The sequence below is a fragment of the Theropithecus gelada genome, chromosome 1 (assembly GCF_003255815.1).
Source record: "Theropithecus gelada isolate Dixy chromosome 1, Tgel_1.0, whole genome shotgun sequence".
In the NCBI taxonomy this organism is placed as follows: Eukaryota; Metazoa; Chordata; class Mammalia; order Primates; family Cercopithecidae; genus Theropithecus; species Theropithecus gelada.
This window is the reverse complement of record NC_037668.1, coordinates 99,681,783-99,707,118: the sequence shown is the minus strand read 5'-3', so window position 1 is coordinate 99,707,118 and position 25,336 is coordinate 99,681,783. Positions and strand designations below refer to the sequence as shown.

The 25,336-nt window shown below is 34.7% G+C and overlaps 1 protein-coding gene across 2 annotated transcripts in view; it reads left to right on the top strand.

The window, feature by feature from the left end:
* Positions 1-25,336, top strand: part of NEGR1 (neuronal growth regulator 1) — an 884,450-nt gene that overhangs the window by 480,657 nt on the left and 378,457 nt on the right. For both annotated transcript variants that reach the window (XM_025362722.1, XM_025362711.1), the window contains exon 3: positions 23,534-23,659. In XM_025362722.1, coding sequence (XP_025218507.1) covers positions 23,534-23,659 — 126 coding nt within the window. The remainder of the gene's footprint in view (positions 1-23,533; positions 23,660-25,336) is intronic.

Sequence of the window (25,336 nt, the reverse complement as noted above, 5' to 3'; positions counted from 1 at the left end):
GCCCATCAATGATAGACTGGATAAAGAAAATGTGGCACATATACACCAAGGAATACTATTTAGCCATTAGAAAGGATGAGTTCATGTCCTTTGCAGGAACATGGATGAAGCTGGAAACCATCATTCTCAGCAAACTAATACAGGAACAGAAAACTAAACACCATATAGTCTCACTCATAAGTGGGAGTTGAACAGTGAGAACACATGGACACAGGGAGGGGAGTATCACACACCGCGGCCTGTCGAGGGGTGCAGTGGTAGGGAAGGAATAGCATTAGGAGAAATACCTAACGTAGATGATGGTTTGATGAGTGCAGCAAACCACCATGGCACATGTATACGTATGTAATAAATCTGCACGTTCTGCACATGTATCCCAGAACTTAAAGTATAACAAAAAAAAAAAAAAAAAAAGAAGAAGAAGAAGAAGAACACACCATTCAATACAAGATCTTTTCCCCTACCCTCAAAAGGCTCACAGTCTAATAAGGCAGATACGTGAGGATATGATTTTACTAATACAGAGTGGTAAATGTCTTAATATAGTAGCTTCGGCTACTTATATAAACTGTTTTCACCCCAGTCTTTGAATGCATTCACAGGTGCACTCACAAAATAGGGGATTAAAGGGATTATTAGGGTAAGGTATCAACACTCTTCCTCAGCTCTGTGAGAAGCTAAGGTTTCTCCACACAATATGTTCCTCTTCAATCCAATATTTGTCTTATAAAGCTCAACTGTTTTTGTTTTCTGCCTGTAGAGCCTCGGAGGAAAAAAAATATTAGGTTTCAGACTCAGATCAGCTCAGTTTGAATCCTAGATCGCTAGTTAACAATTAAGTGATCTGAGCAAGTTAATGAGTTTGCCTTGGTCTCCCCATCAGCAAAACGGGAGTGAAAATGTTTCACATAAGTATTGTGAAGATGTAATTCTTTAATACGTATAAGTACTTAGAATAGTTGTTGGTACATAGTGAAGATATAATTAATGCTAGTTATTATTTATCCTGTTCTTTTATTACATGCAATTGTACTTTTTACTTTCACCTAATGTCTTAGCTTTGTCACCTTTCTTTTTTGTATACTTTCTTTGTTTACTCTTTAGTCATTTTTTTAATATTTAGCCTCTGTATCTTTTATTTATCATTTAAGAGGATATTCACCGTGAACTTTCTCTTGAAGATTTTTTCTGTATTTTTTCAGTTGCTGTTTGTCTTTAGGCTAAATGTAGGGACTCTCTGCTTCATCAAGTCTGATATTACTCTCTAAATGGTCTGGATCAGTGATGCTCTCAAAAAGCCAGTCATAGCTTCAGGAGGGCTGGCTCTCTACAGCATGTTCTCTCACCTGGCTGTGCTCTGTTCGTCTTGTATGAGGAGAGAGTATCTGGTCTGGAAATATTTGGCTCTTTGTGTCCTTTAATATCAGCCATCTATTGGCCAATGTTAAAGACTCATAAACGTTTTTAATGGCAAGGAATGATACCTCTGATAAAAACATACAGATTTTATGCGTGAGTACCTTCTGCAACTAGATACTACAGTGATGCAGGTTAAACAATATAAGCTCTGTTTGTTTTTTCTAAAGATATTCAATAAAAATGATCTGCAGAAATAGAAAATTTATGACTAAGTTAATGGTGCAGTCTACCTAACCATAGAAAAAGAGTCAGTGCTCAGAGAATGTTATTTAGAAGGAAACAAAGGCAACTAAATAAATTAAGAGAAATGTATACATTATTCAGAACCATTCTGAAACTTAAAAAAAGAAAACAGGAAAGACTACTTAAGTTCTTCAATCCAACAGCATTTAATGTTACTTCTATAAAGCACACATTTATCAAGTCCATAATTTATGTCAGGTAATGTGCTATTTCTGTATACTTATTACCTTATACACTCTCCTTCAAATCACTATGATGTATTTTCTCTAACTATCCAAATTTTACAGAAGGATCATAAAATTTAAGTCGTTTGTTCAATGTCAAACAAATAGTAAGCACCACAGTTTCAGGGCAGCCTAAATCCAAATTCCGTGGCCTTAGATTTCATATTGGATATTTTCATTTTGAATCTTCTTACCATGACTCAATAGCTTAGATCCTTGTGAGCAGGCAGCATGTTTAATATACCAACTATAAGATTTAGGGAAAAACAGTATTGGGTTGAGACCCAGTCTTGCCGCTTATGGTCGGTTTGGTCTCCGATTTTTCTTCTCTTAGAATTAGGTTAATAATTCCTCATTCATAGCATGACTGTGTGGTACTGCGAGGCACACTGCTAAATGAGGTAATGGATATGAAGTATGTAGCACAGTGTTTCACACATATTAAGTATTCAAGAAATATTTCCTGCTCTCCTTTGGCATTCCCATCTGTCTTTCTGCAAGCCATACTGGCTTGTCTGAAGTTCTTCTCCTCTTTAATGATACAAATCCTGTCTCTCACCATCTGCAAATATTTAATGAGCTTCAATTATATCAGTATGTGCTGTAAAAATGACCAACCCACAGTTCCTACCGTTAAGTCCCTAGTAATGTTTATCAGGCCCCTATATGAAACTTACAACTTTTAAAAAGTCTTTCTGAGCACTGTAGGCCAAATTGCTTCTCTCGACTCCTCCAGAAGTGAATTTTTATCCCCTTATTTGGTACTAAGCAGTTTACCTCCCTCTTTTTTGATGTCTTTTTGTACATCTATACCCCTGGCTCTCTAAAGAGATTGTAAAGAATTATGACTCCTGCCTTAAGGGAACATAATACCTGTAGATGATAGGCGTCTGTAAACTTTCCGTTGGATAAAATTAGGAAGGAGTTTTTGCTGCAGAATTCACTTTGAAAAATTATTTCACTTAATTGTAAGTCATTCTTCACTGTGAAGAAAACAAAAACAAAATAACAACAACAAAAAAACCTTGGTCACCACAGGCTAGGCCGCATCCAGCTCACTTGAGCCTTTCTTGTAGCTTTTGATCTCACTCAATTTTCTAGATTATTTGAATTTGATGAAAATGCACAAAATCAAAACCTGTTTCTGAGTTCTTTTTCCTAAAGAGAGAAATGATTTGTCTATCACTACCTCCAAAATTACACACACAAAAAACCTAGTTGATGATAGTGCTGCACATTAACAGAGTATCTTTTTCTAAAAAGCACCTTGTATTCTTCCAGGCCAGGTATGTAAATAGGATGACTCATTTTGCAATGGCTGAAACATGACCCAGGCTCTGTAGTGCCTCCTGAGATGGGAGTGGAAAGTACACAGAGGGGGCTTCTGTATGCTTGGAAGGAAAATCGTATGAACGTGTGTGGTGGTAGAGAGGGCAGGAGATTGGATGGGAATTCAGGTCAGCTGAATGTTAAAAATTAGAATATAGAACTATGTTAATATCCAGTTAGGAGAACAACATTAGCATCAGCATTGCTGCAAAAGCTAGATCTTAATGACCATAAGGTTGGCTTATCTGTGACCTACATGTACACCCAGAAATGCACCATTTCTGGGACCAAATGAGGCCTTTGAAATGATCCCCAAAGTTCAACCTGGTCTAAATTGTAGAAGCTCTGCATTTCACAGTATATTTTAAACAAAACACTGCTCCTTTCCTAAAGGATTGAACTTTTAGTTTTTAAATAATAGTACAGAATTGACAGATATTTTCATAAATGGTATCGTAATTTCATACTGCACAATTCTTTCCCAACTGTCTTTTTGCACTCAGTATTTTATTTTTCAGAATAGTTGATATTGATACACAGGGACCCAGTAAACTCATTTTGTCTGCAGTTGAAGATTATATTATACAACCTAACATTTTATAAACACACGGTCAATTAGGATTTGTTCAGATTTTTGCTTTTGGAAACTACATAATCTTTCATGTATTTCCTTGTGCATATGTGAGATTTTCTCTAGTACAGGGATTCCATGGTTGAACAATGAAATGGATCATTTGGGAAGTTCTTCAGTGTAGATGGAAATTCAGTTTTTTCAGGAGTGGGGCCCATGAATTGTTGTATTTTGAGAATGTCTGCAGTTGAAGATTATATTATACAACCTAACATTTTATAAACACATAGTCAATTGGGATTTGTTCAGATTTTTGCTTTTGGAAGCTACATAATCTTTCATGTATTTCCTTGTGCATATGTGAGATTTTCTCTAGTACAGAGATTCCATGGATGAACAACAAAATGGATCATTTGGGAAGTCCTTCAGTATAGATGGAAATTCAATTTTTTCAGCAGTGGGGCCCATGAATTGATATATTTTGAGAACATCTCAGGCGGTCCTAATGTGCATTCAATATTGAGAACCACTGCTTTAGCCCAGGGCAATGCTTCTCAAATTTAATGTATATGTAAATTATTAACAGATCTTGTTAAGTTGCATCTTTTTATTTAGTTAATCTGGGTGCATCTGTATTTGTAAAAAGCTCCCCGGTGATTCAGGACCACACTTTCAAATCTCTACAATTTCATTTCCAAATATTTCCTCTAGGGCATTCAAATACTTAGAAATGAAATTGTAGAGATATATGTGTGTCTTCAGTGTTATTTGCTGTTTTCAAATTATTTGCAGATTTATATTGTTTTCACTAATGATTTTTCATTTTCTCATCAATTTGGTATTACCTAATTTTTTAAGTGTTGCCAATATTATGAATTTCAAGTTGTGACATTTTAATTTAAATTTTTCTGACTAAAAGTAAAGGTACACTTCTTGTCAAATAATTCAAATAATTGGCCATTAAAGTTTCCCCTTTTTAAAATTTTGCATTCATATTCTTTATCCATTTTTCTATTGGTAGACCTTTTTCAACATTTTGACTTGTTGAAATTATTTATATACTCAGAATACTAATCTTTTGTTTGTTTGTTTAAATTCTGTGGGAATATCTCCTGCAGTGTGGTTTTATTTAAATCAGTTTATGGTATCTCACATATACCAAAGTTTACCTGTTTACATTTAAGATAGTCACATTTACCAATCTTTTTCATCTGGCTTGTGTTTTATGTCTTACTCTTTTTCCTACTTCAATACTATAAGGTAATTCTATATAATTAAAATATTTAAAAATTTTGATTTTAATATTTGGACTTTTAATCTATGCATAACTTATTTATGTATATGATATGAGGTCCAAATTCATTTGTATTTTTTTTTCCCCAAAGGGTAGCCAATTGCCTAGCACCATTGACTGAATCTTTCTACACTGATTTGTAATACTCAGCTATCATATTCAAAACCTGTGTGTGTCTGTTCTGTGAGTGCTGTGAGTTTTCTTGTGTGTGCCAGTTTTATTCTAGGCTGTATTTTTTCCCAGGGTTTTATAATTAGCATTGAGAATTTGAAAGGATAAGTTATTCTCTTTTATTTTTCTTCGTTAGGATTGTTCTTGGCTACTCTTGATCCTTTACTCTTCAATATGAATAAAAGGTTGAATTTATTAATTATCTAAATAAAATGGAATTTAATGTAATTGTATCACATTTATAGATTTATGGAGGGAAGAGTTAACGTATTTTCTGTAATCCAGTTGAATTGTCCTATCAACTCTAATAGTACCTATCTTCTCTTGAATATTCTACAAAGACAAGTTATCTATTACCAATGACTTGTTTGCACCCTTGCTTTTAATACTTATCCTTTTAACTTATTTCTAAATCTTACTGAACTGATTAGGAACTCTACTATAATGTGAAACAGAAAAAGTGGACTTCCTTACCTTGTTTCAGTTTTAATGAAATATGCCTAACATTTCACAATTACAGATAATGAGCATTGTGAATTTTGCCGTATCTTTTGTCATATTTTGAAAGAAACTATCCCTAGCTTGCAACTTTTTGTTATAAATTATAGTATTTTTGTATAATGCTTTTACTATGTCTATTGACATGATTATATATACACACATATATATAATAAATATATAATTATATATATATATATACACACACACACACCTTAAATCTGAATTGAAGTATTAAATTTACAAGCTGTTAAATAATTTCCTCATTCCTAGGGTAAGAACACTTGCTTAGGCAAAATTTTTATAGACATTACTGGATTCACTTGATGAATCCAATGTTGCAATTAAAAATTTTCTGTGTTTATAAGTGAAATTGCTTTTCCTGTACAGTTCTTGCCTATATTTAATGTCACATTATGTCAGTTTCATGAAATGAATTGGCAATATTTTCCTCCTTTTATTTTTGTTAAGAAATTTTGTATCTTGAGTCTTCTCTTGAGTAGGCTATATAGCATCGAAATTAGTTCTTTAACTGTTGGTAGATATCTTTTATAAAACTGTGTCGGCCTATTATTTATTGTTGCTAATAAAACATCCCAGGCTGGGCGCGGTGGCTCATGCCTGTAATCCCAGCACTTTTGGAGGCCGAGGCAGGTGGATCACAAGGTCAGGAGTTCAAGACCAGCCTGGCCAATATCGTGAAATCTCGTCTCTACTAAAAATACAAAAAAAAAAAAAAAAAAAAATAGCCGGGTGTGGTGTCAGGCGCCTGTTGTCCTAGTTACTCAGGAGCGTGAGATAGGAGAATCGCTTGAACCCGGGAGGCAGAGGTTGCAGTGGGCCGAGATCGCACCACTGCACTCCAGCCTGGGCAACAGATCGAGACTCCGTCGGAAAAAAAAAAAAAAAAAAAAGAACATCCCAATCAATTGTTCCTACAGGCAGCCCATATTCTCTAGAGACTAGTTCTGTTCTACTTCGCATTTATGCCATCTTCAATATGTGATTTCCAATTTCTAAGGAAATAGCAAGGAGAATAACTCCTGGGAGGTTTATGTGAGCCAATCCTGGAAAGAGCACACACTTCTCATATTCCACTGCTTAAAACTCAATCATAAGTAACTTTATCTGGGAATCATAATTTAGTTGTCTGCCAAGAAGAGGAAAGTGAGCTTGGTAATCAATTAGCCACTTTGCAACACCTAGAAATAAATAAGATATTTCTCTACTACTTAAGAAAAATTCTTTTTTCTTCTATAAATTTTGTTTAACGCCCCGTTTCAAAAAGTACCTTACAGTAGCAAGCATACAACTTAGTTCCTGAAGGTACCATTTGAGTGTTACAGCTTCCAGCCTGATGGAAACAATTTGATATTAAAATCCTAGAACAGTATTGCCAACTCCCTATCAAAAGCACAATGTTATATACATAAAAACCTTCTTATCAGCTGGTGACTCTGCTGCCATTTGGTACATTTTCATTTTTCAATAAAATAACTAGAAAAAAGCAACCATAGTCACTGTTGTTTTTGCAGTATGTTGGAAAGGCAGGTGGTCATCCTATCTCTGGAGATTAAAAACAATACAGAGATAAATGTGGGAAAAAAAGAGGAAGTGTGGAAGAAAGTGTGTGGGTTTAGCTGTTTGGTGAAACAGGATGAGAAGGCCTCTTATGTTACTCATCAACTGAGAAACATATTTCCATCTATTTATACTAACAAATCAATCTGGATGCATACACTGTGACTTCTGTAATGCAGACAAACTCATAAAAATTTGCTTAGGTATAAACACTTGATAGGATATTCATATCATAGGGGGAGAAACCAATATAAAACCAGCCATGGAGTTTTCAAATTGCAAAAAGTAGTCTCTTTTTTCCCTCCCACAAAGATATTAATCAAATGTTCTTTCCATTCCAAGAATTAAACAAGAACTGATTTGGGCCTTTGAAACTTCAGGCTCTCAGAGGGAATACACTAACTAGCCATTTACTACATGTTTGTTTTTGTGTCCATTATTTCAGCAATGTTTTAACTCAAAGTCCTCTATAATTTATTCTCATCCTAACATTTTAATCTTTTTTCTACCAAGTTTAGCTGTAAAGCTAAACTGCCTGATCGGCAAATATGTCCTATATGTTTACATAACTGTTTATTTCCAAATGCTGATCTCACAATTCTCTATTCATCCTCCCAAGTCCAAATTTGTTCCATTATTCAAAGCCAAGTTCAAATTTCTTCTCATCAAATCTTTTCTGATTCTCCTCGCCACCTGCCCCTCTTCTACCTACTTCCAGTTAAAGTTAGTCATTCTCTCACCTAAAGTACCATGATCTTTTTCTCTGAACCTTTCTTATGACTCTTAGGATGTTCCACTTTATAGTTACCGATGTTCTCATTTTCTCTCTTAACTACATTCTAGACTTTTTGAGGGCAAGACCTGCCTTTGATTCCTCTTCATGGTCTCAATATCTGATGGGAATACTATGAAATATTCTATTATTATGAAATATTACAGTATTTATGAAAGGAATAACCTTAAATGTATCTTATGTATAGGTAAAGGTTGGTAGGCTGCTGATAAATATCTCAAAAGAAAAGCCATAATTTATAGCATTTGCCAATTTCCATGCTGTAAATACTGCCACTGTGGCCACTTTCAGATTAATATCACTAAATACAAAGTTGAGGAGAGATATGCAGTAGCAGACCATTTCTACCATATAGATTCAATACATGCAAATAACCCAAGATAACACATGACAGTAAAATGTAATAAAATATTGAGAAAGTGATATTTTGAGTTTTTAAAATTTTTGCTTTTAATATAATTTACCTTTAATATGATTTAATTTTAATAATGAATATGTTTAAGATGCAACTCACAAAATTCCTGAAAATCCAACATTTACCTTCCACAAGTGCACCCGATGTTGACATTGTTGGTGCATACTTTGTATTTATACAGTTTTGTTTAAAAATACTGCAAGAAAGGGAAAAACTATATGTGAAATGTAAGAAGAAATTCCATTTCTCCCCTCTTATGGACTTGTTCATTTTATCTACATTTTTGTGGCCTCCCCTCTTACTTTTCTCCTCCTTTTCCCCAGTTGTCTACCATTCCTATTGCCAGTCCTGAACAACAAATGGTTTTTGTTCATCATTTACCTCCCTCAGATCTCATTTTTCAGTTGCTAATAACCAGGCCCTCTAATGGCATTTTCCTTGAGTTTACTTCCTCATACACAAAGGTATGTATTGTAGCAAATACTCAAAGAATGCACAGTTGAAAAATCCCAACAGTATTAGTTGGCTTAAGCATCCATTCAGTGTAGTAATCCCATTTCTAATCCTACTGTTCTTCCATAGTCTCTGGAAACCTTGTGATGACAAGGAGCTTATATTCTCATAAAATAGTCTCTTTTATTGTTAGGAGACTTCTTGTTTAAGATATTTTATTATAATCACCTGAAGTCTACCATATTTATTTTTTTTCTACTAGATCAACTGAGAACAAATTCACAAGCAAATGCAAACATTCTTCTCCTTCCTTACATTTTTTTATATTTATGTAAACACTCCTGGTTCCATCATCATTGTCCTAACATAGTACTGCATTTATGCACTTTACTATTCTGTCTGGCCTCTAATGGCAAAATAACATCTGTGTGTCACTAGCACATTGTAATGACTGAAACTGAACACCTGACCTCTGGTATAATTTTATCAGTAAATGTGTCTCCCGGAGATCCATCCAAGTTGTTTAAAATTGAGAAAACAAAACAGCCAAATGAAAATTCTTATTGAGCACTGCTGACATTCTCCTTCCCTATAGATGTGAATCCACCACCAATACAAGTTGTAGTGGCGTAACCAGTTAGGTCTCTGTCAGGCTATGTGAACAACTTGTCCACACTACTCTATTTTATTGCTTAAACTGTCAACAATTGTCAAACACTCAATATGTTCATCTAATTTTCTTTCTTGTTAAGTAATTAACCTACTGAAAAGGTAAATTGGGTTATTTTGACATAGCTAATCCTTCATGTTCATTCCTCTCAACCCTTAAAAACCAAATATTGAGATATAATTTATACTTTTCCATCCTTCCGCTATAGTAATATCTGTGAATAAAAGATTTTAATGACAGTTAGGTGTATGCAAAAATACAGAATAAAAGAGCTAACTTTTTACCAAGTAGTATATTTGGGTTTTCCACCTTTCAGAAACAAGAAGGGGTTGGTTTGGCTTATTTTTGGTGGATTTATCAAGTGACGAGACTGGAGTGTTCAAAACAAGGAAGTTCAGCAGGTTGGAGAGGTAGCTACAGAGCACGAGTGCCCAGGGAAATACACTTTTCAGTCTTAACCACATTTTTTTTAAGTTTTTAAAAACAGAATCAGATAGCATCAAGAAAACAAAAATAAAAATACATGATATTTTTTATCTGGGGTATGAACATATGTTACACACGTAGTACTTGAGAGAAGCTAAAGCATGTTAGTGTTCCTTACGTAATACCCAAGAGACTAGCTCACTTTCAATATATGAATATTTTTAGTCAAAAGGGAGATGTGGCAAAGTATTTCTGTTCCTCGAAAAGTAGCAATTAATATGAGGGAGAATTACTTTTTAAATGAATGTGTTAAAGACTAAATCTCCAAACAAGGAACATTTAGAGCTGACAAAAATAGTCCCATTAAACACATTCTGAGCACTTACTGTGTACTAATTATGATCTTGTAAACTACTCAGAGATCAATATAAAATAGTTCCCGCATTCATCTGGCTTCTCCAGAAATATCTACAAAAAGATACATTTGTTCATATCTTGAAAGTGAATAAAGGAAATAATTTTAGGTGTGACTAGCTAAGTAGTTCAATTACAGCCACAAGGATGAATACAGGGTCTGCGAATGGGCCCTCATCTTGTCCGGTCTTCATACGTGTGTAACTCAACCTGGAATGTTTTTGTCCATTTGGATAGTTACAACCTATTCCAAAAAATATCTTTGTAGTGCCGTTGCCATCTTTCTATCTTTATTTGAGTTGGGTGAATTTTCCTTAGATATACATATTTTATGTATATGTTTCTCATATAACTTGATATAATTGTATTTTTAATCTATTTTAATGTTTATTTTCTTCCATAATATATAAACTACTAGAAAACAACTCTTTTATTACATTTTAAATCAATAGCACCTATCTCAGTCCCTGGTGCATAGCAAATGATAAACATTTTCTAACCAAATGAATAATATATAAATCTGTAAGAGAGAGATCTTCTGAGATTAACCTTCCTATAATTAGACTTTCCCCATTATTATCATGTCTCAGTATAAACAAAGGCACATAATGATGTTACTAGACGCACACACACACATACACACATGCACACATGTATTCAATACAATACATATCTAACTGTAGATCTAAGACAATATATAACATTTAATCCTCTTGCTGGAAACCAAGGCATTAAAGAGAATTAAGAATATCTGAAATTTTGAGTTTTTGTGATTTATATTTAAATATAAGTCCCAGAAGCTAGCCCCAGTATAAAACAATTTCTGTCAAGAGACTGCCTTTTTTTCTAATGAATAATTTAGAACACAACCTTTTTTTCCATGTGAACTGTCTTATATCTTGGCAGTAGGCATAGCATTTCAATAATTTATATAATTTTGAATATAATATAGTTAATGCCATAAAAGCAATTTCTTTGATATTGAATTATAAGAGAATGTACTTAGACCACCGTGACTAATGATCTAGGGGCCAACACATGGCAAATTATCTTTTAATCCAATTTCAGAGAGAACCATCACATGTAACCATAGGACTCTACTATCTCTTGGCACATAACTGCATGATAACCTTTGTTTGTAATATTTTTTTAAAAACTAAGGAAAGGGTTCTATTTGCGAAAAGTTGATAAGGTAACATGAGAGTTAAAAGTATAGATGATAATTATTGTTTTGGAAGCAGAATATTAACATGAATCATGGTTTTATCATTAAGTTTCTGGTTAAAACCTATTCTCAGAGGCAAGACTGTAGACCTTTGTAAGGCAGTTACTCTGTAAATCTAATCATGGTTAGTTTGTGACAGGTGAGAAACCACACACTAGTGTGATTGTGTACAACTTTTATAATAAAACCAACAATATAATGTGAAAATGAATTCCTTAGTCTTTCAAAGCCAAAATAGTCTGAAGGCCTTGCCAAGATGTGAGGCAAAGATGGCAAGATTGTGGCTCTCTAGCCGAATCCAGACCATGCAGGGCTTTCAGCATATGATGAAATTTTGTACACACACAAATATGTAGGCACTCTTTACTTTCATAAACTATGTAGACTTTTATATCAAGAAAATTGTCCAACATGTAATGATAAAGTGTCTTCATGTTTTTCTAATTCCTATAAAGGTGTCATTTGGGTTAGTGCCAGGCTAATTCACAGATATTCTGGTGAGATTGTAAGGTACAAAAAAATTTAAAATTTCAGGTCTTAAGATCTAGCAAGCCTAGACTTTTCTATTTTTAGGATGGAAATTATCAGTGGTAGCTGCTCTCTTTAGACAGGTGCTCTCTACTGGCCCCATCTATCACAATATGTATGTATACTTTGTCTTGACTCACATTACTCATGTATGTTACTTATCCATAACATTAGGTATTTTTATTTTTAACATAAGTAATCAGGGACTTGACCATCATGGGAAGTTGTATCATCTATTTCTGGAGTCTCTATTTTGTTCCATTGTCTATTTGATACCAACACCACACTGGCTTGGTAGTAGCTTTATGATAAGTTGTGAAGGCACATAAGGTAAGTTCTCTAGTTTTCTTTATTCTTTTAAAAACTGTGCCCAAACATGGTTGCTTTTAACAACTACAATTATTTGTTTTACTCAGAAGACTGCAATTTGTGCAATTTAGACAGGATATTTGAGGCCTCACTGGGATGACTTGGGCAGTCAGGGCTTAGATGAGCTAAAGTGCTTCCCAGGCTTGCTCTCTCTCTGTTTCTGTTATCACAGTTTCTCCATGTGGTGACCACATGTGGTGTCTCCACATGTTCTCTCCAGCGTGGTAGCCCCAAGGTGGTGACACCATAGTGGGCCAGAGCTCCAAGAGTCAGTGTTCTCAGAGAACAGTACAGGAAACAAATTTTTGTTTGTTTGTTTGTTTTGTTTTGTTTTGTTTTCCCAGTTTGGAAATCAAATAGCATTATTTCTTCCACAACTCTATTATTTGAAGCAGCCAAGAGCCTACTCCAATTGAATATGAGGTGGGGAAGGGGAGAGATCCTATTTTTAGTGGAAAGAGTGTTAAAAATGTGTGGCCGTGTTGATAGAACCACCACACGAACCAACTATCACAAAAGTAGATGGGTGGGTGGAAGGAAGAATTGGCCTCGACATGTAGAACTTTGCCCTAAGACAAAACCACACCCGCCCCCTCCAAATAAGTCATTAGTCTCTCAGTATATTACTCACAGTAAATGTTCAACAAATACTAACCCTTGCTGTGGGTAATCTTTTTTAGACATGTTTCCAGTAAGAAAGGCAGAAAGCCACAGTGTCCTATTTTGAATACCTATCCAACTGCCTTCTTACTCCCTTTCTAGAGCACAGTGTTGAGAAGGGGTCACTACAAATAGTGTTGAGAAGGGCACACTATTTATTTCCAGCCAAGGCTTCAGCACCAATTCCCTGGTGAGCTTATTGGATCTTACAGAAATCTCTAGGATCTATATAAACATATGAATACATAGACAAAAGTAAAATATATCAATATTCTTGTTAAATGGTGACATTATATTAAATTGAATTATATGAAATTGCCAATATCCACTTGTTTTTAACTAAAGAGCAGTTTTAGATATTGCAACCTAATACGCTACTTTTTTTTCTTCCTTACTGTTTATGTATTTGTCTACATTCTTTTCAGTGAATGTATATTATCTTCATGATTAGAAAAATGAATATTATTTACAAAGAACAAAGAAACCAGAGTATTTCAAAGAAGGCGTTATTTTTCTAATGGTGCTAAAATGACACATCTCCTCTGCAAATGCACAAAACACCAGAGCAGCTTTTAGATATAAAAATCTGCTAAAACACATTTTGAGAAACCTGAGTCTAACAAGGAATGTGTATACTGAACCTGAGCAGGCTTACCTTATAAAATCAGGAGCCAGGTGTTACATTATAACTCTGTGACTCCAAGGGTAGACACTGGATTCTCTCGTGTTTTCAAAAACCCTAAAGCAAGGTTTTAGCTATGGGAAATGTTTGCAAAGAAGGCAGCTGGGTTCTAGTTTGACACAGCTGGGCTGTTTCCTCTGGTTTATATGGAAAATAGTTCACTGCCAAGGATGAGGCAAGAAAAAAGTTCAGTTGGGCCATTCCAGAGGGTACTGGTTGGCACATTTCCAAATGGAGCTGACCACCAGGTTTATGGGAATAGTAACTACACTGAAAGAAGGTACTTGCTTTCCTTAATATAAATTCCTGGAAGGGGAATCATTGGCTCAATGGAATAGAAATTTTTTAAGTTCTTAAAATATATTGCCAAAGTGTTTCCAGGAAAAAAAAAGAAACCTCATTATTAATTATTAATAAAATGCTACCATCACTGAAAGTTTTGAAGTTATATAGTTGGTGCCTTAAGAATTATACTTCACTGGGATACCCACGTTAGTGTGCTGTAAGGTATTTCAATTGTGGTGTTCTTCCTACCTATTTTGTGACCATTTTCTACTAAGGAGGAGACTGAATTATGCAGGCGTTGTAGATTCCCTGTGATATACAGCGCGACTATAAGTGTACTCCAGCCTTCTTGCTGCTGCTGTTGTTGCCTGAGGGGGTAGCTGCTATTATGGTCCTGATTTTAAGCAGTGTTTTATATCTTTGAATCATCCAAGTAAGTGAAGCTGAAGCTAGCCTGAGGTACAGCAGGGATTTGAACTCTGGTGTATAAACACTCATGTGCAGAGGCTAGCTATTGATCGTCTCACCAAAACGAATACAAAATAAATAAAAATCTTTACAGTCCAAAATATTGAAACTCTTGTGTAACCATGTTGTGTTTTTGTTTTCAAAATAAAATGTTTGTACAGCATGTGAGAAATTTGCCTGCAACCAAAAATGTTAAAATCATTACATAAATGTTAAGCTCTCTAAAACCAGTAGCTTTCTAAAAGTTCGTTTTATTACATTTAATTTTCATGTATACTAAACCTACTTCACGTGTGTTTCATGTGTAAGTGTATGTTTTTATTTGCTACTGGCAAACTGTTATGCCTTTGCATAATCCATGTATTAGAGAATCCAGAGAAGATGGAGAGAAATAGAAAATAGAAGAAAATAATTTCCCCTTTAGTTTCTCTATAATTCCATATCCTGTAAGGTTTATTCCTCTCAGAGTCTTACTTTCTTCTCTCTATTGTTGATTGTCTTGATCACTGCCTTTTAGAACCATTCCTGAGCTTTTCAAGGGAAAAGAACACAATGGTAAAATGTTGCCTATTGCATCTTTCTACTTCCAGTATGGTGCTCCTCTGCACCCACTATGCTGTTCTCAGTGAGTTTGAAAATGGATGCCAGTTAATAACTCATCATCTCTTGTAGGGATAGTTACATTTTAACATTAGTTCCTTAAAGGCAAATAAATGTTCTGAGGATCTTAAAAAAAAAAAAAGTGCCTTTCTAATTAGAGTGCAGATTTTAAATATAGAAGAGATAATTTTAAGGAGAGTTCTTTCTGGTGTTCTGTAAATCAGCGATTCCAAAATCTATAGATTTTGGAACTCGCTACATACTATTGGTCTAGAATATCCTGAATCAATCTTTCTCCCATCCCAGAATGATGAAAAACTTATCCGGTTATCCCTGATGATTAGCTGTGTGTGCAAACTACTGTTTTAAACCACCATATTCTGTTCAAATTCCATCTGTTTCCAAAAGCCTTATCCAATATCAGCATCCCCTCAATTCTGTCTCCATAAGGAAGACTTAGAGTTACAAATCTGTGTTCCCAATACACCTTGGGAGTAAGTCTTTGTAGGACTAATGACTCTGCATTGTGATTAGAAATGTTGTATCCTTCTAACTCTTTAGACATGGACTCCTTAAGATTAGTCACCCTGAGTTGGTGCTTAATAAATGTCTATTGGATGGATGGATGGATGGATGGATGGATGGATGGATGGATGGATGGATGAATTAATACAGTTCACTGCCTATTTTGCCAGGTTTTTTTTAATAGCATGAAGGACACAATAGATTGAGAAAAACTCGTGTATAGGTTATCTAAATGAGAGAAAACACTAAGGTAAGCAACATAATTCAAAGTTTGAACTGAAGTTTGACAGATACATTTTTCTTATACATATTCTTTACCCCTAAGTTGTTGTGGCATATTTTATCACTAGGTATTTCATGAAATTGGCAAGTTTGAATTTAAAACTCATGCTTGGTATCTTTTTCCTGTTATCACTATCTCTGAGTGAGGGAATGAGGGGGGAAGCCATAGAAATCTCTGAAATGTCATAAACTATGACAAATCAGTCATAGTCTATCAGTTGGAGAAAATAATGTTGCTGGTGAGATGCAGACCATGAAACCATCAAGAACCCACAAGCAAACCAATTTAGAGAAAAAGGCATGAAACAATTTCTTATCTCAGTTTGAGAGCAACACCTTTTCCAGGAGGTTTGTTATGTAACGTAGATCTACTTTCACTTTTTGGGGGCTGGCCAAGACTGAAAAGGGAAGTGCCAGCCCAGTGAAAGGAAGAATGTTCTTTTGATATTGCCAGCCATTACCAGATATGGGAGTGCAAAAAAAGCCAGTTCTCCCAAGATTTATAGTTATGTCTAGCTTGTTGACTCAAGCAGTTTGGAAAAGCTTCAGAAATATAGTTCATCCAAACTAACCCAGACTCCAAATCTGTGAAGGAAAAATAAAAGGTAGAAATTATATGCACATACATACTATTAGAGAAAATTCTTTTGATTCTAAATTTACAAAGATTCAAAAGTAAAAAAAAAAAAAATACTGTGACCAACACACATAGGACTACCTAAGATGTGACAGACCATTCTGTTAAAAATAAATGTGTATGATTATTGTCCAATTACTTCTCTGGGTTTGCATGGCAAAAACTATAGTAGGTAAAGGACTAAGAAAATATTATGCTTCTAAATGAGTTAGAAGGAATATTTCATCCCTAAACTCAGAGACTCCATGAAAAAGTCACACAGGACCCTTGAAATTATAATTATATATTCACCGCATTCTCAGAATTTATATTATGTCTTTCTTGCAATGGTATATAATTGTATAGGATCTCTTCACTGAGACATCAAAGTATTAGCTTAGCACCTGAAAGGGGACAATGAAATATTTGTTGAATAAACTGTATGTGTCAGGCCCTCTCTCAGGTTCTGTCAATATGCTGTTGAATAAAGCAAACAATTTCCCTACCCTAGGTCTCTACTTAGGTTCTATGAAGAGATACAGATAATAAACAAGTAAAGAAATAAATACCAATGATGATGATGGATTGCAAAGAAAACTATCACAAGAAATGAGTAGAGGAGTGGAAAGGGGCAGAGAGTTAGGGATGCAAATAATTATTTCGACAAGACACATACTGTCGTAGTGCATTCAGGCAGCTATAACAAAATGCCATAAACTAGATGGCTTATAATCAACAGAAATTTATTTCTCACAGTTCTGGAGACTGGGAAGTCCAAAATCCAGGCACTGGAGACGGCCTGTTTTCTCATGGATGACACTTTCTCACTGAGTCCTTACATGGTGGAAGGGGTGACCTAGCTCGTGGGGTCCATTTTATAAGGGCACTAATCCCTTCATGCTCTAATCACCTTTCCAAGGCCCCACCTCCTAAGAGTATCACCTTGGGGGTTAAGATTTTTAATGAATGAATTTGGGAGGGACACAAACATTGGCCACAGCGCAGACCCAGAAACATCTATTTTGCTTTAAGATCATCAAAGTCATCAGTGACACAATTTTTTAAGATCAAATTTTGATCTTTGAAAATTCACTCACTAATATACATTTCACTGTTTCTTCTTTGTGGTAAATTTTTGAGGTATGAGAAGTCACCGTGGGGAGAGGTGGGTCGAAGAGGACATCAAAGAGTTGGCATCACTTTTATTTTACTTCTTATTTGTCCTAGTGAACATATTTGGAGAATAGATCTCATAATTGTGTGCACAATTAAATAGATACATAACAACTTTTAAAGGTTTTTGGTAATGAGCCTACAACTTCAGAGTATGAATGAGAGGACATTCAGTGCACTCTCCTATAAAAAACACTGCTTTGATTTTATATCCTGACTGAGAGAACAGGTGTTTTTTGCGCCAGAATATCATGGTAACAATAAATGCTGAAGTGATGTTTTTCAGTAATCTGTGAGTGTTTGTGAGCCAGATTAAATAAATATTCCATCTACCTTTTAGCCCTGGCAGCCTAAAGAAGGCCTCCAAATGGATTTGTATGCACTGTGGTCTTTCACGGACTCTTACAGCTTAAGAGCTCGATGGGGCATTTAATTGATTCCAGTGAGTCAGTGCAACTGTCCAGATCCAAATAGTTTATGCCTTGTATTTGCAGTTAAAATAACTGTCAAATGCATCCTGTAAGGGTTTTTAATATCATCATGACCTCACGGGTCATGCAAGTTAATATTGGTTCAGGTGCTATTTTATTTATTCTTTCTAAAATCATCTGCACATATTTTTTTTCGATAAAAACTTTTAATACAATAAAATATCCTGTGCTTATATGATTCCTATGATATCTTGTGCTTATATGATTCTTATGATATCCAGATTAGTAACCCTGATGCTGGCTTCTCAGTTTGTTAATGGTCATGTTGCAGGCAGCATAATGAATTCTTGAAAGAAATTAAAGTTTTATCTTTGAAGACCGCTCATTAAACAAACAAAATAATTTATTTCTATATATCAGAAAATATGTACACATTAAAAGAAAATAATGCCATGCACTCACAAACTCAGTTGCTCATTATCATACAAATAGTGGAGAATAATCCAAAATGGTAGCCTGTGTGAAGGTCATTAGAATCTGGTTTGGATATGCATTCTAAGATTTTTCTTACTGAAGGTGACTCATACCTGGCCTGAAGACACCCACAGATGGGCTCAGAAGAGGGAAGGTGTGTGGAGCAAGTCAAATTGCCTAAATTTTTTGGTGAAAGTGAAACTAACAAGAGGCATAAGTTATCTTTAGAGAATCTAAATATGTAGATACATCTAAATACGCATTATCTCCTCACTGTGGAAGCAACTAAATAAAAGTTGAAGACCAGGTGCTAAGTAGTAGATGAATTTTAGGCCAGTGAACAATTAAAGGCAAAGCATGTTATGAATGTAAGGGACCAAGAGTAGTTCATTTAAATGGATATGGAGGTTTTAAAATATGTTTCACCCAACACAACCTTTAAATCTACTTTCAACCTCTGTTGCTTAGAAAGCTTCCAGTGTTCTTAGATCTCTCTAACTGGTAATACACAACAATTAATTATGAACACAGTTGTAAAGTCTTGTATACCCCTAATTAGAGTTTCACTAGGAGATATTCTGTGATTTAGTATGAAATCTAGAACTTCTGCCTTTTCATTGTTTTTTTATGGTGTCATATAATGAAGATAGTGAGGATGATATTATAATAATTATTTCCAGCATAGTAAATGAGTTTACACTCATAAATATATTTCTTTATAACTCTGCTCTAGGTCATAAATACTTAAAGTACATGACAATTCAAAATACTTCTTAAAATCTGTAGTTATTTAATAGCTTAAAAAATGGTTGAATTGATAAAATACATCTGCTCCTTTTTGCATAAATTATTTTAAGTATTTAGAAAAGTATGTGAGGGAGTCTGAAATAAGATATATAGAAAAGCGGCACACATCTAGAATAGTACATTATTTTTAACTCTCCTTTTTTTAGGGGGGGGTGTGTTTTCTATGTAAGTGCTTAGCGTGATGTGCTGATGTGCTCTGGGACCATCCAAAACCCTTCTCAATACCACACCTTATTCTGGCGACTGAGCTGACAATTGTTATGGTCATCCAGTTGACCAATTCTCTATATCACCATTTCTGCGGTCCTACCTTAAAGTTATTAATAGTTTTCCTGGCCTGGTGTGTTGGGGGCTCACTCCTGGAAACCCAGCACTTTGGGAGGCAGAGGCAGGTGGATCACCTGAAGTCAGGAGTTCGAGAACAGCCTGGCCAACATGGCAAAACCCCATCTCTTTTAAAAAATACAAAAATTAGCTGGGTGCCGTGGCAGGCGCCTGTTATCCCAGCTACTCTGGAGGCTGAGGCAGGAGAATTGCTTGAACCCAAGAGGTGGAAGTTGCAGCGAGCAGAGATTGAGCCATTGCACTGCAGCCTGGGAGACAGAGTGAGAGACTGTGTCAAAAAAAAAAAAAAAAAAAAAAAAGTTTTTCTCTATTATAAATAGTCTGCACTCAATAACCTTGTGCTTAAACTATTCTAGGTAATTGACTTTAAAATAAACCAACACAAAATTAATATCTACTGATTTGAACCCAGAAGCTGTACCTATTGAACTTGTTTTACTCCTGTAAAATGGGAAAGGAAAATGTGGAAAATATTCGCCCTCTCTTAGTCACTTACCTATCCGCTTCCCTCTTTTAATTTAAATTTATTGATGGCAAGTAATATGCCTTCAAACTTTTGCATTTACTTTGGGTCGAGAATTATTCCCTTCATAATAGTCAGTAAAAGTTGGAAGTTTTAAACTGAATACGCAATAGTTTTGAATATTCAGCAAAGCAACACCTGTTTTTGTCTCCACAAACCACTGTGCATGTGAACGATTACACTGGCCCTCTTACACACAGCATCTGCTGCCAACAGGTGATGCATTTCTGGGGAGGGCAGCCTTGCCAGAGGGATTTTCTCTTACTAACATCTTCTTTCCAGATGTGTATTCCCTGTATGTCCTGAATTATGAGGTCCTGGAAGGCAATCACTGAGAATGACATGTCACACCTGGAATTTACCACTCTCCCCTCAACTACACAATCTCTTATAGTTAAATGTCAAATTTAAGTTTATTTCTAAAGGACTTAATTGTTTCTCTATATAGCCAAATACTAGTGCTGAATATTAGTTTAGCATAATGTTTAGCACTTTAAATATATGTAGATGTGTAAAGATCCAACTAAACTATGTTATGATCAGACAATATTGACAAAATAATGGTATTTCGAGGATAGAATTAATGTTCCTATGGCATTTCATTATTTCTCTTCATATACATATCTCTGTCTAACCTTAAATCAATTATATTTTTAATAAATAAGTAAAGTCACTAGGCGAGACTAAGAGCCCTACATAGTATATTGCATATAAAGGAAAAAAGTACTACATTTTTTTAATAGTGGGCACTGCTATGTACTGTATGTATGTTCATGAATACAGATGCTCCTCATGTTATGATAAGGTTACATCCAAATAAACCCATTGTCAATTGAAAATGCAATTAATACACTTAAATTATTGAACATTGTAATGTAACCTAATCTTCGTTAAACGTGCTCACTTAACCACAGTTGGTCAGAATAATGTGACAAAAAGCCTGTTTTATAATAAAATGTTGAATATTTCATGTAGATTATCAAATATTATATTGAAAGTGAAAACAAAATGGTTGTATGGGTACTCAAAATATGGTTTCTACTGAATGGATATTATTTTCACACCATTATAAAGTAAAAACATTATAATTGAAGCATCGTAAGTCAGTGACCATCTATATATGTATATCTATCCATATACATATATATGTCCACATGTGCTTTACAGTTTATTAAATCAAACCTATACTTACAACTAAATATCTAAAGTATACTTTTAGTTTAATGTTGTAAATTTATTATTATTAACTCTCCTATTTACCAGTGTAATGCAAAGTTTTTTGTACTTTCCTTCTACGGTATTTTAAAGTTTTTAATTTTTGTTCTGTTTTAGTTAAGCTGAAAAGACCCCTCTGTTTGGGATGGTTTCAAAATTTTCATTATTTGCCTGAGAAAAGCTCACTGAAGAGTTTGATGATAATGTGTTTTAAATGCCAATTAAACTATGTCATTTAGAAACAGTTACAATGGTATATTACTTAGGAACAAGCCTTCTCCTCAATCATATCAACAGTTACACATAATCAAATACTTAATATTTGTAATTATATCATCCTTGATTTTCTTGAGGCTGAGTTTTGGTTCTATGAAGAGTCAAAAAAAATTCAAAGTATGAGTAATTTAATGTATCGTCACAATAGATTTTAGTTACTAGCTTTAAAAGGAACTATGAAAACATATCTCTTGCATAAAGAAACCAAAGAAGGGAACAATTTAAAAGATTTCAGTAAAAATCTTATTTTTCTAATGATTACCAAGGTGTGTAATTGCCATTTATTTATATTTGAGCTGGAATAGTAACATAGTATAAATTGTATAAAGTAACCCAAACTTATTTATGGCGAAGGTCACTAATACACACTACAAAAGTGAAGAATTTCTGAGAACAATTTTAAGGCATGGGAAAAGAGTACTACTAAAATGAAATTCAAACACCATGTGTGTGTTTAATGGCATCTAATAATAATAACTAACATTAATGTCAGGCACTTTTCTAAGTCCTTTAACATGTATTGACTTACTTAGTCTCCATAGCAGCCGGATAGGACATGTACTATTATTGCCTCCAGCTTTCAGATAAAGACACTGAGGCTAAGATAAATTAAATAACTTACTCTAAGTAATGCAGTTAGCCAATAGAGATTTATACCCATGCTGTTTGAGGATTCAATGAGACATTTGATTTCTCAGAGAATATAGAAATTTAATCCTGGAAGTTAGTTTAGAGACTTTTCTCTCCAACTTTTCCCAAATGTATTATGTGATTAAATTCTGGGATAAAAACTTTTATAGTCTAATACATCAGAGAAAATGCAATATAATATTTCCCCCTTGACTCATGGATTTACAGTGCAAAAGGGCGTAACAAAGGATGAGAAGTCCTGAAGTGATCTGTTTCAATCAGTATTTGCCAGTCATTACTGATAAGAAATCTTTATTGTATCCACCTTTCACAGTCCTTAGAATTTGTGTTCCTTAGAACACAAATTTTGAGAAAGTCTACTTTCTACTGCCTGACAGATAGAAAATTAAACCCAAAAATACCTTTGTGACCATGAAATCTTACCTCCCAATCATGTACATATCCTAACTCACCCAGCTTTTAAATCAGTATGTAGGAATAACCGTTCTGCTATTTCAAGTTTCTTCTATATTTACTCTTATTTAACCATTTCAACAAGGAAAACATCATACAGTGAGGATCCATGGATAAAATAGATTGGTTATATTCTAGTTTATTTAATACAAATTACTCATAATACATATTTAATTTAATCAATGTTTAAACATTTTTGTTATTAACTATTCCATTTATCCTGAGGTATTTAACTTCTAAAAAGTTAGAGGAAAAAAAAAAGTAAACAAAAAACACCTAGAAAGTCTTGAGGTTCTAGAGAATCCATCTTTCAGGTGAGTACCATAGGCCATAAATACATTTCACCGTCATACCTTTCTTGCATGATGTTATGGAATTAATCATACGTACTTCAACAAAATGTTATATATTTTTTTCTAACCACTGCATATTTTGTCATTTCAGTTCCTCCTAAGATATATGACATCTCAAGTGATATGACCATCAATGAAGGAACCAACGTCACTCTTACTTGTTTGGCCACTGGGAAACCAGAGCCTTCCATTTCTTGGCGACACATCTCCCCATCAGGTAAAGTAGGAATACATCGGTGGTATTTGGGTTGTTCATTTTTCTCCTGTAAACTCACTTGTTCAGAACTTAACAGTCAATTTAATTTTTTGTATTTTATTCTTGTGGTAGGGAGAATACATTTATTTATTTATTTATCTATTTATTTATTTATTTATTTATTTATGAGACAGAGTCTTACTCTGTCACCCAGGCTGCAGCTCAGTGGCACAATCCATTCTCACTGCAACCTCCGCCTCCCAGGTTCAAGCAATTCTCCTGCCTCAGCCTCCTAAGTAGCTGGGATTATAGGATTGCACCACCACATCTGGCTACTTTTTTTTTTTTTTGTATTTTTAGTATAGATGAGGTTTACCATGTTGGCCAGGTTGGTCTCGAAATCTTGGCCTCAAGTGATCTGCCCAACTTGGCCTCTCAGAGTGCTGGGATTACAGGCATGAGCCACCACACCTGGCCAAAATGCGTATTTTTATACTTACTCTTCATACCTAAAGGCATTGCAGTTCATAAAAGTTAAATGGGCTGGGCACAGTGGCTCACTCCTGTAATCCCAGCACTTTAGGAGGCCGAGGTGGGCAGTTCATTTGAGGTCAGGAGCTCAAGACCTGCCTGGCCAACATGGCGAAACCCCGTCTCCACTAAAAATACAAAAATTAGCCATGTGTGGTGGTGCACGCCTGTAATCCCAACTACTCAGGAGGCTGAGGCAGGAGAATCATTTGAACCTGGGAGAAGGAGGTTGTAGTGAGCCGAGATCGCGCCACTGCACTCCAGCCTGGGCACAGAGCAAGACCCTGTCTCAAAAACAAAAAAAAACAAAAAAACAAAAAACAATAGCAACAACAAAGCTAAATGAATACTTTTCAGTCAGAGTCCAGAATAGAACCTATATCTCTTGATTCTGAGTCAAGGTTATTTTCACTTTCGTATGCTGGATAATCACCAATCAATAGACAAAAGGATCAAATGGAAATATCACAAGAGAAATGTCATCATTTAAATGTGTAAGGGATTTATTCGATCAGCATTCACATGTTGATAGGTCAGCATGAACTGCTAAAGTAATCAAGGGAGAATAAAGTTAATCAAATTATGAGTTTGCTGGGTCTGATTTCAAACTGCAGCTTTCAATCAAATATTTTGGAGTTAGAATTAAATTTTAGTGATGAGGGATCTAAAAATCCAAGAGTTTATGTATCTTGTGCAGAACCGCATAGCTAGTTGAAATGAAAAATATAACATGTTTATAGGTTTCCAGTACTTCTGCTATAGTGCACATCCTCCCACAGAGATTATAAGTCAATTTTAGGAAGTCGATCAGAGTCATCATCAAAACAGGTCTGTTTTCAAAGTCACAATGCTAACAGAATTATCAAGTTGTGTGAAATTTAACTTTGAACTACATAGCTTTGGGTGCACCCTGAAGTCAGCGTGGCACTTTTAACAAATAGGACCCCACCTCATTTCAGATGAATGAAATTAGATTTTATTAGTTTCATATTTTTTTGTGAAAATAGCTTGAGCAAGGCTGGTGCAATGAAGCTGCTTTTAATGAAATCAGAAAGGCATATTTTATATAGGTGTAGAATGAGCACAATTGAAACATGTAATTTATCTGCTAATGTTTTCTTTAATATTACTTACCCTTAAGCGATTTTCAGTTTACTCATTTATGCA